The sequence below is a fragment of the Gobio gobio genome (assembly GCF_949357685.1).
Source record: "Gobio gobio genome assembly, chromosome: 25".
Classification (NCBI taxonomy): domain Eukaryota; kingdom Metazoa; phylum Chordata; class Actinopteri; order Cypriniformes; family Gobionidae; genus Gobio; species Gobio gobio.
Genome location: NC_137121.1, coordinates 35,888,598 through 35,902,576, shown reverse-complemented (window position 1 = coordinate 35,902,576; position 13,979 = coordinate 35,888,598). Strand labels below are relative to the sequence as shown.

General features: G+C 37.7%; 2 protein-coding genes across 2 annotated transcripts in view; both read left to right on the top strand.

Moving 5' to 3' along the window:
* LOC307122033 (histone H2B-like) overlaps nucleotides 1-13,979 on the top strand; it is a gene marked incomplete at its 5' end in the record, with an annotated part of 119,972 nt that overhangs the window by 9,843 nt on the left and 96,150 nt on the right. The window contains one exon of the mRNA XM_079809834.1: nucleotides 2,503-2,670. The remainder of the gene's footprint in view (nucleotides 1-2,502; nucleotides 2,671-13,979) is intronic.
* Nucleotides 7,481-13,758, top strand: LOC307122026 (histone H1-like; the record flags this gene model as incomplete). Its single annotated transcript, XM_079809827.1, has 2 exons — nucleotides 7,481-7,710; nucleotides 13,362-13,758. 2 exons carry the CDS (start codon nucleotides 7,481-7,483, stop codon nucleotides 13,756-13,758), a joined length of 627 nt encoding a protein of 208 aa, XP_079665953.1.

The window sequence follows — 13,979 nt, the reverse complement described above, 5'->3', positions numbered from 1 at the left end:
ATTTAATTAAAGAAGTGTATGAGACTAGCGAAACATACTTCAATTATGATTAGAAAGTCCTTTATGGCACACATTTTTAATGTAAAATATCTTCTGCTTTGAGAGAATGTTGTTTTCCAGCCCTTCCCATCATTCAGCACATTCATCTGTTTAATGACATGACAAAACTGTTGGGTTGCCAAATCACACATTTAGATTAAAATATGTATTTTCAGGCATAATAAAGTTTACGAAAGAAACAATAACAAGACTCGTTTACATAAAAAAAAGTGAATTTATGAATGAATGAATGAATGAATGAATGAAAGCATTGATGAATGATGAATAATCATTTAAGCACATCAATGCCCAAAGAGTGTTGTTTTAGGTCGAGACATTTCTCAGTTTTGGTTCAGGGTCAAAGGGAGATGGTGTACGCTTTACGTGTGAGGCACAAAATCTCTGTGTTTTTGAGATTTGTCTCTGAGGTGTCTCTGTGTCATGAGAGCCACATTTATTTTCACAAGAGCACATTTGAATGTTTAAATTCAAAATATTTAACATGATTGTCCAGTATTTTGAGGCGCTTCACCTCCAGTGTCCATCAGACTTCAGTACCAGGGTCATTTCTGGGATTCTTTGTCTTTTGTGTCCATCCATCGATCAGACTTGTTTAAGATCTGGGGAATCTGGAGGCCAAGACAACGCCTCAAACTCGTTGTGCTCCTCAAACCATTTCTGAAGCATTTGTGCTTTGTGGCGGCGAATTATCTGCTGAAAGAGCCACAGCCGCCAGGGAACACCATTTCCATGAAAGGCTGGACATGGGCTCAACAATGCTTAGGTAAGTGGGACGTGTCAAAGTCACATCCACATGATGGAGGACCCAAGGTTTCCCAGCAGAACATTGCCCAAAGCATCACTGCCTCCGCCGCCACGCCTTCTTCCCATAATGCACCTGGTGCCATGTGTTCCCCAGGTAAGCCATGCACACACACCCGGCCATCCACGTGATGTAGAAGAACACGTGATCATCAGACCAGGCCATCTTCTTCCATTGCTCCGTGGTCCAGTTCTGATGCTCATTGCCCACTGTTGGTGCTTAGGGCGGGGTCAGGGGTCAGCATGGGCACTGGTCAGCGGCTGTGCCGCCCCATACACAACAAACTGAGATGCTCTGTGTATTCTGACCCCTTTCTATCAGAACCAGCATTAACTTCTTGAGCAGTTTGAGCTCCAGTAGCTCGTCTGTTTGATTGGACCACACGGGCCAGCCTTCGCTCCCCACAGGCATCAATGAGCCTCGGCCGCCCATGACCCTGTGGCCGGTTCTCCACTTTTCCTTCCTTGGAGCACTTTTGATAGAGACTGACCACTGCAGACCGGGAACACCCCACAAGAGCTGCAGTTTTGGAGATGCTCTGACCCGGTCACCTAGCCCAGTGGTTTTCAAACCCTGAGTTACGACCCAAATGTGTCGCCAGGATGATTTAAGAAAAATGGCAACCTTTTTTCCTGCTGGTGCGACTGAATTTGGTTGGAGGTTGCACTGGTGCGACCACCGCAGTGGCCAACTGGTAAGAGCTGCCATTTCTGTTACATATGAAAAACATCGGACGGCAAACGAAAGCGGAACGGAGCTACTCGTTTGAGCTGTGCTGGACCGTTTATCAGCTCGGAGCAATAATAGACATCACAGCGCGAGCTCATACACGGGCCGATCTCCATCACGCCACACCGTTACTAAACAGCGCTGGAGATCCAGTGACAACACATTTGAATTCACCACATTATTAATAACATTGCTACTGCGAGACCTAGAGGAAGCGTTCGGTGCAGAATCCTCTGTTATAAACCACAGATCTCAGATCAGAGCTGACGCGGAGACCAGGAGAAACATCTCAAACATTCAGTCCACAAATCATAAACATTCCCCTTGGATTTAATGTAGTAACACCCCATGGTATTGTGGAAGAAATAGTGGAAGTTTTTTTTTTTTTAAATACATTATTCAACTCCGGGTTCGTATAACCTTTTGAGAGTGAAATTCAAGCATTTTTCAAGTGTTTCACACTTTTTCCAGCACTTCAAAGCTCTAAATATTATCCAATTTTAATTAAAGGTGCTGGCCACTTTATGGCAAAAAAAAATAAAATAAAAACACTATAACCAGTAGGTGGTGGCATAGGAGCACTTATTTTACTTATTAGACATTTCCACTCCTTAATACAGGGGTCTCCAAACTTTGTCCAGGAGGGCCACTGTCCTGCAGAGTTTAGCTCCAACCCCAAATAGACACACCTGAACCAGCTAATCAGTGTCTAAACTTTTCTTCAAATTGTGACTGGATTACAGAGAAAACAAGTAAAGAGTGTTCCTTTTAGTTCAGTATAATGCTATAGAAGAACAATAGTACATTTAATAAGAGTGGGATATTACAATTTTCCTTATAAAAATTAGTTTTTTTGCACATTACTGTTGTTAATAAAAGTTTATTTTTTCTGCATTACAATTCAAGCTCAGCGCTTCACTGTTAAATTTCCAATAAACAAACATGTACTATTATTAGTAACTGCACTTATTAACAAAATGCAAAACAATACATGGATTTCTCGGCGACGTCATCACTGCTTGCGCACGCACCCGAGAGGCAGAAAGAAGAAACCTCTCGTGTTGTAGGTTAGTAGCGCCGTAAATGCCAAGGAGTTGCTGCGTGGTTAATTGTACCAACAGAGCCAGTGCTGGGTGCCTGATGTTTAACATACCTAGGGGGAAGCATGCGTTTGCCAAAAAATTATTTTTGTTATTGCAGGTACATTTTGATAGGTAGACGTACCCTGCCATGCATTTGCAGTTAGCTGTCAAAGACAAACAGATCCAACTAAAATCATGTTTTATTGAGTCAGCTGTTATATACAAAGCTTCAATACTTAACGTTGTTGCAGTAGCGGACCAGCTCAGCGATCTGTCTTTCTGCCTCCAGGATGCGCACGCACCCTGTAATGTTTGTAAACAGGAAACCCGTGTATAGCAATTTTATAATTTAATTAACCGTATGATACATTTCAGTCCAGCGCCACCATCGGTAGAACTAGGCGCTGGTGCCACTGCTCTCAAATGTTAGTCTGGAGCCCTGAATGGAGTTACATAAAAATAATAAAAATAAAATGTATCTTCCTAAAATCAGTGAAAAATCATCTTGTTTTCATTGTTTTACAATAGCACAATGTAAGTAAACACTTTGCAATTTTGAACGATGTCCTACTCTTATTATCTGTATGACCAAAATGACGGAGTAAAATGATGTTTCCTCTGTTCGATCGTGCGGGCGCCATACGCACACACACAACATATTCCAGCATTGCAAACTTATATCGCAGCCTGTTCATTATCAACATAAAATAATCAACCTAACCTATAAAAAGTTACACAGCTCAGTTTAAATAGTCATTAGTAGCCTACAATTCGTGCCATTCAGCGTGAGCTCCGCCGCTGTGGTGTTTCCACAACCACATTTGTGCGCATGTGAAGAGGATGATTTTTCCATCAATATGGAAATATGGGTGAAGAAAAAAGACTGTAATAAATAATGGTTTAGCATCCAAATACATTGCGCATATGGAAACATTTGGATTCGAATGAGAGAGAGAGGCTACGTGAGCCCAACGCTGGATACTTTGAGTTTCTCATTAAATTATTTTGTTTTGGCTTTATTGTTATAGCCTATATATTTTTTAATTCTTGATCTGTTCTGAAAACCGTTACATTTAAAGGATTTGTTGTGGAGTGAGGGGAACTAAAATAACCTATAGATATGTAGATCTGTTTATAATGTTAATAGTATACATTATTTTACTTTATTTACTGGTATTATTTCGGAAAGCAATCAAATGCGACTTAAATGTGATTTTTTTCTCTCTCTCAAAAAAAAAAATACACTAATTCCATTCAAAAAGTGAAACTAGTATATTGTATTCATTCACTACACACATAATGATATATTTCAAATGTTTATTTCTTTTAATTTTGATGATTATAACTGACAACTAAGGAAAATCCCAAATTCAGTATCTCAGAAAATTAGAATATTACTTAAGACGAATAAAAAGAAAGGATTTTTTGAAATTTTGGCCAACTGAAAACTATGAACATGAAAAGTATGAGCATGTCCAGCTTAGTTGGGGCTCCTTTAGCCTGAATTACTGCAGCAATGCAGCGTGGCATGAGGAGATCAGTCTGTGTGGCACTGCTTAGGTGTTATGAAAGCCCAGGTTCCTCTGATAGTGGCCTTCAGCTCTTCTGCATTGTTGGCTCTGGCATATCGCATCTTCCTCTTTACAATACCCCATAGATTTTCTATGGGGTTAAGGTCAGGCGAGTTTGCTGGCCAATTAAGAACAGGGATACCATGGTCCTTAAACCAGGTACTGGTTGCTTTTTGCACTGTGTGTGAAAATTAAATCTGTATCTCCATATAGTTGGTCAGCAGCAGGAAGCATGATGTGCTCTAAACCTTCCTGGTATACGGCTGCGTTGATCATAGACCTGAGAAAACACAGTGGACCAACACCAGCAGATGACATGGCACCCCAAACCATCACTGACCTTGGAAACTTTACACTGGACCTCAAGCAACGTGGATTGTGTGCCTCTCCTCTCTTCCTCCAGACTCTGGGACCCTGGTTTCCAAAGGAAATGCAAAATTTACTTTCATCAGAGAACATAACTTTGGTCCTTTTTGTCTTAAGCCCAGGCGAGATGCTTCTGACGCTGTCTGTTGTTCAAGAGTGGCGACAGCTGAAACCCATGTCTTGCATACGTCTGTGCGTAGTGGTTCTTGAAGCACTGACTCCAGCTGCAGTCCACTCTTTGTGAACATCCCCCACATTTTTAATGGGTTTTGTTTCACAATCCTCTCCAGGGTGCGGTTATCCCTATTGCTTGTACACTTTTTTTCTACCACATTTTTTCCTTCCCTTTGCCTCTCTATTAATGCGCTTGGACACAGACCTCTGTGAACAGCCAGCCTCTTTTGCAATGACCTTTTGTGTCTTGTCCTCCTTGTGCAAGGGGTCAATGGTCGTCTTTTGGACAACTGTCAGGTCAGCAGTCTTCCCCATGATTGTGTCGCCTACAGAACTAGACTGAGAGACCATTTAAAGGCCTTTGCAGGTGTTTTGAGTTAATTAGCTGATTGAGTGTGGCACCAGGTGTCTTCCATCTTGAACCTTTTCACAATATTCTAATTTTCTGAGATACTGAATTTGGGATTTTCCTTAGTTGTCAGTTATAATCATCAAAATTTAAATAAATAAACAACTGAAAGTTATCAGTCTGTGTGTAATGAATGAATATAATATACAAGTTTCCCTTTTTGAATGGAATTAGTGAAATAAATCAACTTTTTGAGGATATTCTAATTATATGACCGGCACCTGTTTATATATGTAATGTATTTTAAAGCATGCAGCAAACAATTTATTGGTTAAGTCTTGTTGGTTAACAGTTAACCGGTTAATTAGCGTCCAGGCCTAGCTATCAAATTAGTGCAGAATCAACTTTGCATTGCGTGCACATCAAGGATCAAAAGCGGTTGTGTGGAAAAGTGCTGAGCTGATTTTTTGTGCCAGCTAGTGGTTTAATGGAGAATACAGTCAAATGGCCCATTGCATATAAGTATTCTTATGCTTGGCTTGACTTGTTTGAATGTAAATGGTTGTAGATATATCAGATATATATATATCAGGAGAGCAAACAGAGTGGACACTGAGAGAGATGGTGATTGTGAAAGTAATGTTTAAAGTTGAAGAATTAGTGTATTTAAAGCTCTTTGACAATGTTTTACATCTAAACCCAGTTCAAACTAAAGTGGTTGCGTGTGAGTGATAGGAAATCATCCAACCATCCCTTCTTTATACCACTTGTCCAGCCTGTTATTATTTTGTCCACACTGTTTTACAATAATTTCATACATTCAGCAAAAACATACTAATAATTCAGTGACAATGACAATTTACTGGAGTATCAATAATGCAGAAAACAAAAACACCTTTCAGGCATTTGTAAAAGAAAACTGTAAAATGATGTGGTTGTGAGAAAGTCAGAGCAATTCATACACAATATTCATATTTTCTGATAATGCATTAAGTGATATGCTTTTAAAGGGACAAAGAATGAATTAGAATCATATTATTTGAAACTGTAGTTTGTGTCCCTAACACGCTTGATCTTACATTTTATTTATTTTGTTTAAAAATGTATTTACCTGAGCTTGACCAAAATAATTTTTCGAATGTTTTACATCAGCCTATCATGTACAACATTTCTTTGAAAAAATTAGTTTGATTTTCTACATTTTATGAGGGCAAAAGGCACCGAATCCCAGGAATGAGCTGCCAATCCCAGCGGTGTAATCCTGAACACACTCATTCTCTTGATCAGGAGAGTTTGTTCAGGGTTAGAGCTGAACTATTTTCTGACTAAACCACAACATCTGTGCAAATATATCAAACATATACTGCAAATGATACGACTATTTATTATTTCTATGTATTAATTTAGGTGATGCTTTTATCCACAGAGACGTACAAATGTATATATATATATATATATATATATATATATATATATATATATATATATATATATATATATATATATATATATATATATATATGAGGCAATGACATAAGAAATGCTAGCAAGTTTCAAACATTGTCCAGAAAAGTACAAGTTAGCACAAGGAGGGAAATAAGAAAGAGTGAGAGAAATAAGTTAAGTCTTGCTGTAAATGAACAACTCATTCAGATGAGCTCTAACACAATCCTCATTCACATCAAAACTGAGATGAATGAGAGATGAGGAGAAACAAATGTGATGATTTAGTTAAAACGTTAACACTTGAGTGATCATGAGTATTTATTATTATGATTATTGTTATTATGAGGACAGATCATCTGCTGGCCAGACATGAGAGTCACAGAGAGACTCGGATCCTCCGGATGATGTTCGTGTGCTTCAAGCTGCCCAAAACAGCAGCTGGATGAAAGCCTCCTCACGCCCTCACTGATGCTGATTTCATTAAAGTCTCTTTCAGACTGTTTGCTGAACACACAGAGGACGCTTTTGGGCATTTAGCAACTTTTACACCTAAACTATCCATCAAATTCACACGCGGCTTTTCCCCGTGGCTGATGCTCGCCTTGGGTTTGATCTGATGGAGGCAAAAGAAACAAATCCTCTTCGCGTGTTTTAGTCTCTAATGAAAGCTCTGAACCTCTGCTTGGTGTTCACTTTGTTTTGACTGTGACAAACTATTTCACCGCTTCAGTTTTGCCCCAAATGTAAGAGAAGAAAACACACGCGTGAGAGGCTCGTGGACGCGCACAGACACCGAGCGGGCAGGTTGAGTCTATAAGGTTCTCATGTGTTATTGAAGAGCGCAGCGCCGCGCGAGCGCCAGTCATTGCTGAAACCAGACTTTAGATCCGATCATAGAGAGATGGCAGAAACCGCCCCAGCCCCGGCTGCTGCCGCCCCGGCCAAAGCGCCCAAGAAGAAGTCCGCTGCGAAAGCCAAGAAAGCAGGTCCAGGCGTCGGTGAGCTCATCGTCAAAGCTGTGTCCGCGTCCAAGGAGAGGAGCGGCGTGTCCCTCGCCGCCCTGAAGAAAGCTCTCGCCGCCAGCGGCTACGACGTGGAGAAGAACAACTCCCGCGTCAAGATCGCCATCAAGTATGGCGAGCGGATAATGCCACGGATAACCTACCGAAGTAGACAGTCGTGTACTTTTACGTGAGAGAAGGGGTACGTCGCCACAACAGACGCGTGACACCAACGTCGCTGAGAAGTACGTCGCCACAAAAGACGCGTGACACCAACGTCGCTGAGAAGTACGTCGCCACAACAGATTCGTGAGACTAACGTCGTGAGAAGTAGCCTAATTGCCACCACAAGTATCTTATCCTTGTTTTTTCTAGATTTTCTTATCCCTCCTTTATTTATTATTAACCTATGTTAACTTTTTTTCTTTTACTTTCCTATGTGTTCTGATGACATTGAATATATTAAGCCTATTGCTACATATTGTGCATTGTACGTTGTAAATCGTTGATGTCATCTATTTACAAGCATAATAAAACAAGTTTTTTTTATCACTCACTTTCTCCTGGTGATTAAGGGCTATGTGCAAATTATTTTATTTTATTTTCACAATTATTAACAACTTTAAAGATTGACCCATAAATTCAGTAATTATCTATAAACATAACATTCTGTAATGTGTCATTCTGAGCTTTTACCTTTGAAAATGGTAAGAATTGTACTTTACACAGTTGACCATACAATGGGTGATACACTAGTTCACAATATTGATGTTGGGATGTTGAAGGATATATTTTACTATACCTCTTAACATAAATATTATTTCTACTTAATTTTGTTATTTTTATAAAACAAATTAGGCCTATGACTCAACTGCCCTTTCCATAGCTTTCTTCCACTTAAGAAGAGTTGGTCACTTTTAAGGAATTTTTATTTTACTATATCTTTACATAAATATTTTTTTTCTTCTTAAAAACTATTTCGTTATTTTAAAAACCCAATTAATGACTCATCTGCACTTTCCAATAGGTTGGATGTGAGGGGGAAGTACGTAGCTTTCTTCCACTTAAGAAGAGTTGTGCACTTTTAAGCAATTTTTATTTTACTATATCTCTTTACATAATTATTATTATTATTTTTTTTACTTAACTATAATTTCGTTATTTTACTAACCCTAATGAAGGTTGCACGCACTTTTCACAATCCGTTATATGGAGCTATTCAATTTTGATTTTGCATATTGTTTGTTCATGTGAGCACTTTACAATATTTCAATAACATAATTTTTCTTTACCACTTCGTTATTTTGGCTTGGATTTTCGTTTGTTGGAAATATGAACTGAATTTAAAAATGCTTTTGAAATTAAAAACTTTTATAAACGTTTAATAAACAATACATTTTTAAATAAAGACGGTGCAACAGCGCGACAAAGGCACATAGGTTATATAAATTCTCTAATGTGGATAAATGCATATTTTGTACACATCACAATACAACATATAGCCTATATATGTCCTTGTTAGGAGAAAATATATGTCGTTATTATTACGTGAAAAGATGTTAAAACGACATCTCATTATGACATAACTGAGTGGGAAAATAATATGAATGTGGCAGCAATGCGTCAGCATATAGTTTTGTAACCTCTTATTTGGTTAAATGGGTAAACTATAAACATGAAACTAAGCATGTTGGCTCACAATGACTTGTTCTCCATTTAATGTTGAAGAAAATGTTGAATGAAATTAAAGAAAATTAGGGTGAGATCAAGAGAAAAAAGGAAGAAAGAAAAAAGTGTGCAATGGCTCTTATAGGGCTTTAGCGTCCAAGTAAAAGACAATGTCTTAAATGTTCAAAACATGTTTAATTGGTTGTACTTCACCACAACACGAACATAACATTAAGTGGCGCACAAAGTGGGTATGCGCTATATGCGGCGCATAGGGGCGCAGCCAAAGCGATGGATATATATATATATATATATATATATATATATATATATATATATATATATATATATATATATATATATATATATATATTAGATTATATATATATATATATATATATATATATATATATATATATATATATATATATATATATATATATATATATATATAGCCTATATATATATATATATAGGCCTATATATATATTCTATATGTAGCTGCTGTTGTGCGTTTCTAAATCATTTCTGTATTTCCTCAATATTATATAACATTTTAGAGGACTAACAGTCTATAGGTGCCCTCATAAGATTACATAATAGAATTTTGGATAATAATGGAATATCGCGAGTGGGCGCGCCTGGTGGGGGCGCTGGCGATTTGACAGCAAAACGCGCGTCTTTGACGCGTGGTTTACCACAAAAACGCGCTCTTAACGTGCGCTTTGGGGTCATTGAAAACGGGCGTTTCCGTTAAGAACGCGCGCTTATATGGTAGGCCTAAATCACGCGTCGAGAACGCGCGCTATGAGTCGGACAAAACGCATGTTACTAACGTGTAGGCTAAACAGGTAAACCAAACAGGCTGTGCAAACTTGTGTTTTAAGTATCCAAACAGACTAAAGAACGTGCCCTTTCCTTGGTGTTCTCAAAATTGCATGCTCAATTTTTAGGGCACACCTCTTATAAAGTAAAGTTACATATTGTTGACCATCTTTTAAGTAATTACACTATTTACCACGAAACACTATGGCTGTTATAAGAATTAAATTAAATAAGGCTCAACAAAATCCATCTTACTATTTATCAAAATCCACTTACACTGTAATTTCAATTGCCTGAATAATGTAATGAGATTTTAAAATTTATGTTGTAATATAATATTTTAATAATAGAAATATGAATATGTTGGGAAAATGTATTTATTCCATTTATTTTGGCGGCGTAATGGATCATTCAACTATAATTCGTTCTAACCGACTGTTCAAAAACGGTGATTTATGGGAGAACGAAACCCATAGGCCTACTTTGTTTGAATCTATTTTTGTTGGAAAAATAGAGCAAAACTGTAAAAAATGACTACTTGTTGTTTATTGAACTGTTGTATAAAATTAATATCGCATTTTGCAATCGTGCTGATATAGGCTAGTATCTCTGGAAAATAGCACTCTTGCTCGTATGATATTGCTTACCTCATAATTTCCTCTTGAATTACTTTCAAACGAATGTTTTTTTTTTCGTTATTACCCTATTTTTAATGAAAATACAACAGCAATAAAATAGTAGGCCTACCATAAAAAAACTTGCGTTTATGGAACTTTTGTTAAAAAAACGAATAAGACGGATGACATAAAATAGCTATACCCGAATTATAACAAATAAATAAAAGATATTTGGAAATTCCTCAATGGGAAACCCTCAATTTGTGGTTTGTGTTTTCTGTTATTAACAAAATTGATCTTGCGCTTGTGCCTCCGCTATCTTCCTGTCAATCATCTCGCTCGCGCCTATGATTACAGTTATAGTAAAATTTAAATTCACCATCATCGGTTCCCATCCTCAGCCGATCTGCATGACAGTTTTTGCAACGACCATCAATACTAGATAAATGGGCAAGTAAAAAGGCACGCCATGTTACAATTTAGTAGGAACTAAAGAGCGCTCTAGAATGTTTGTTATGCGACATTATTAGTATTGGGCATGGAGAACCGGTTCCTACTTGGAATCGTTTTAAAATTCAGGGCCGGGTTTCCCAATAACGATGTATCTTAGCTCTAAAGAGCATGTTCTACGAGCGAAGTTACGATCACTCGCAGCAATTCCACGTGCGTTTCCCAAAAATGTAATTAACATGAACATAAGTGCTACTTAAGAGTCGCTGTCCATTTGCGAAGTGCTGAAATATAACCTTATATGGAATCGTTTCCTCTGAACGTTTCACCTAATAATTGTCATCTGATGTGGATTAGCAATCAAAACACGTCTATAAAGCAACTACCTACAGGCTGAGGCACTGACAAAATGGCTGAACAAAAAAAAAACAAGAAAAGATACCTTTCAAAAAGACGAAATAAATATCCTCATTTTATTCAGATGTGTATTTATATTTTTGTTTGTTTGTTACCTGCCCTCATAAAAAAAAAAAAAATCCAGTGATCATAAAGTCAGTTTCCACAAAAATATTAAGCAGCAGAACTGTTATTTTTTTAATCAACATTGATAATAATGAGAATATTAAAATTAACAAAAATAATAAAAAAAAGTGTACAATAAAGTACAATCAAAACCTTATACACTTGAATAAATGCACAATGCACTTGAATAAAGTTAAAGGTGTAATCTGCCGGTTGTCCTGTAGGTGACCTCATAACTCTGTCTTCTTACGATAGCCTACACTTAGAGCTTTATGATTAGGCTACTCAAGAGCACTCGTAGATCTACGCTCATTTTCAAGTGCTACTTAAGTTACGATGCTTTTGGGAAACAGACCTTAATATTAAGATCACTCGTACGATCGTTTTTACGATCAATTTAGGTTTACGATGCTTTTGGGAAACGCAGCCCAGATTATTTTCTTTCTTTTCGTTTCTTTATTGGAATCCGATCATAATGTTAATGTTTGTCAATTTGTGACAGTTTTTTTTATTTGTTAACATTGTTAATAATAATAAAAATGAAATAAACTTATAAGTAGTAAACACTATTGACACTTTTTGGGAAAGTTAACTAATAACTGTAAAATAAATAGCCTATAACAAATATCTAGCCTATACTAATGCAAACTTTTAAATGCTTTCAAAGGCAAAATACATGGAAACGATGTATATGTATCAGGTGTTTTAATTGAAAAATAAGCAAATACTCAAAAGGCAGACGTGGCAAATTACAATAAGTAACAGCAATGAAGTCTCGAATCAAGGGCAAGGAATTAAAAAAATTAAATGAAGAAAATAAAATAAAATACATAGTAAGGAGCTATATTGCTCTTAGCTTATTTAAAAAACTGGCTAATGAAGAAGCTTTTTCACTTGAAAGGCTACAACGTGAAGCAGCAAAAGCTTTAAGTTCATTAGTAAAATGAGAAAAGGAGGGGTTTTCAAAAATCTGCAATTATGAATAAAGTATTTAGCAAGTTCAAATAGGTTATTAATCAATTGTGATCGATCTTTCTTAAGTAAACCAAAATGAATTTGTTTGTATTCAATGAGATTTACACATATAATAATATATGACAGTTTGTACAATTGAGACCAAAGCAATTTGGAGTAATAATAATAATAATGAAAAAATATATATGCTCAGTGGTTTCAATATTAGTTCCACAAAATTAACAAGAGTTTTCTCCAATATTAAATTTAGATTTAAGGAATTATTTAGATGGGTATGTAATTTATTATATTGAAATAAAGTTATTTCATTTTAGGGAGAGATGGAAAGGTGATAATTAATTCTCTGTATAGGCGTATTGTAAGGCGACGACGTATATATCAGGCGTCTTCTAAGGCGACGTACATAGAAACGACGTATGTATCAGGCGTCTTATAAGGCGACGTACATAGAAACGACGTATGTATCAGGCGTCTTATAAGGCGACGTGCCTAGTTCAGACGTTAAAATTTAGTCAATTTCTCACATACGCCGTCGCCACGCCGCCGTAGGTATTCGTTCCTACCATGACGTCGCCGTGACTTCGCCGCCGGTCTGTCGTCTAACGTCTCTATCAATCCCATTAAAAAAAAGACACGGACTGACGGCGACGGATGGGTAGACTGCTCCTTCTCCTTCTTCTGGGAAGTTTGTGAAATGTCACTTTTCGCACGCCATAATCAAGAGCCTGGTGACTAAAGGCACCCTGGTGCAGGTCAAAGGGACCGGCGCCTCGGGCTCATTCAAGCTCAACAAGCAGCAAGCCGAGACCAAGAAGAAGCCCGCGGCCAAGAAAGCGGCTCCTAAAGCGAAGAAGCCCGCGGCCAAGAAACCCGCCGCCGCCAAGAAGCCCAAGAGCGCCGCGGCAAAGAAGCCCAAAGCCGCCGCTAAGAAATCGCCCAAGAAGGCCAAGAAACCCGCCGCCTCAGCCGCTAAGAAGGCGACAAAGAGCCCCAAGAAGGCAAAGAAGCCAGCAGCCGCTAAGAAAGCAGCCAAGAGCCCCAAAAAAGCCAAGGCAGCGAAACCCAAGACGGCAAAGCCTAAAGCCGCCAAGCCTAAAAAGGCAGCTCCCAAAAAGAAGTAAGTCTTATTACAGACAAATAAATAAAGTTTTTTCCTCAACGGCTCTTTTAAGAGCCAACCACTATTTCTGAAAAAAGAGCAAAACTCCTGTATTTAACTGATTTGATCATTTTGAACTGAAGTCAAGAACCATTTATTTGTTTGACTTGTGGCCACTTATACTCATGCAATCTAAACTAATATAAGATACTAAAATAAGTCTTGAATCACTAAACCATGTTT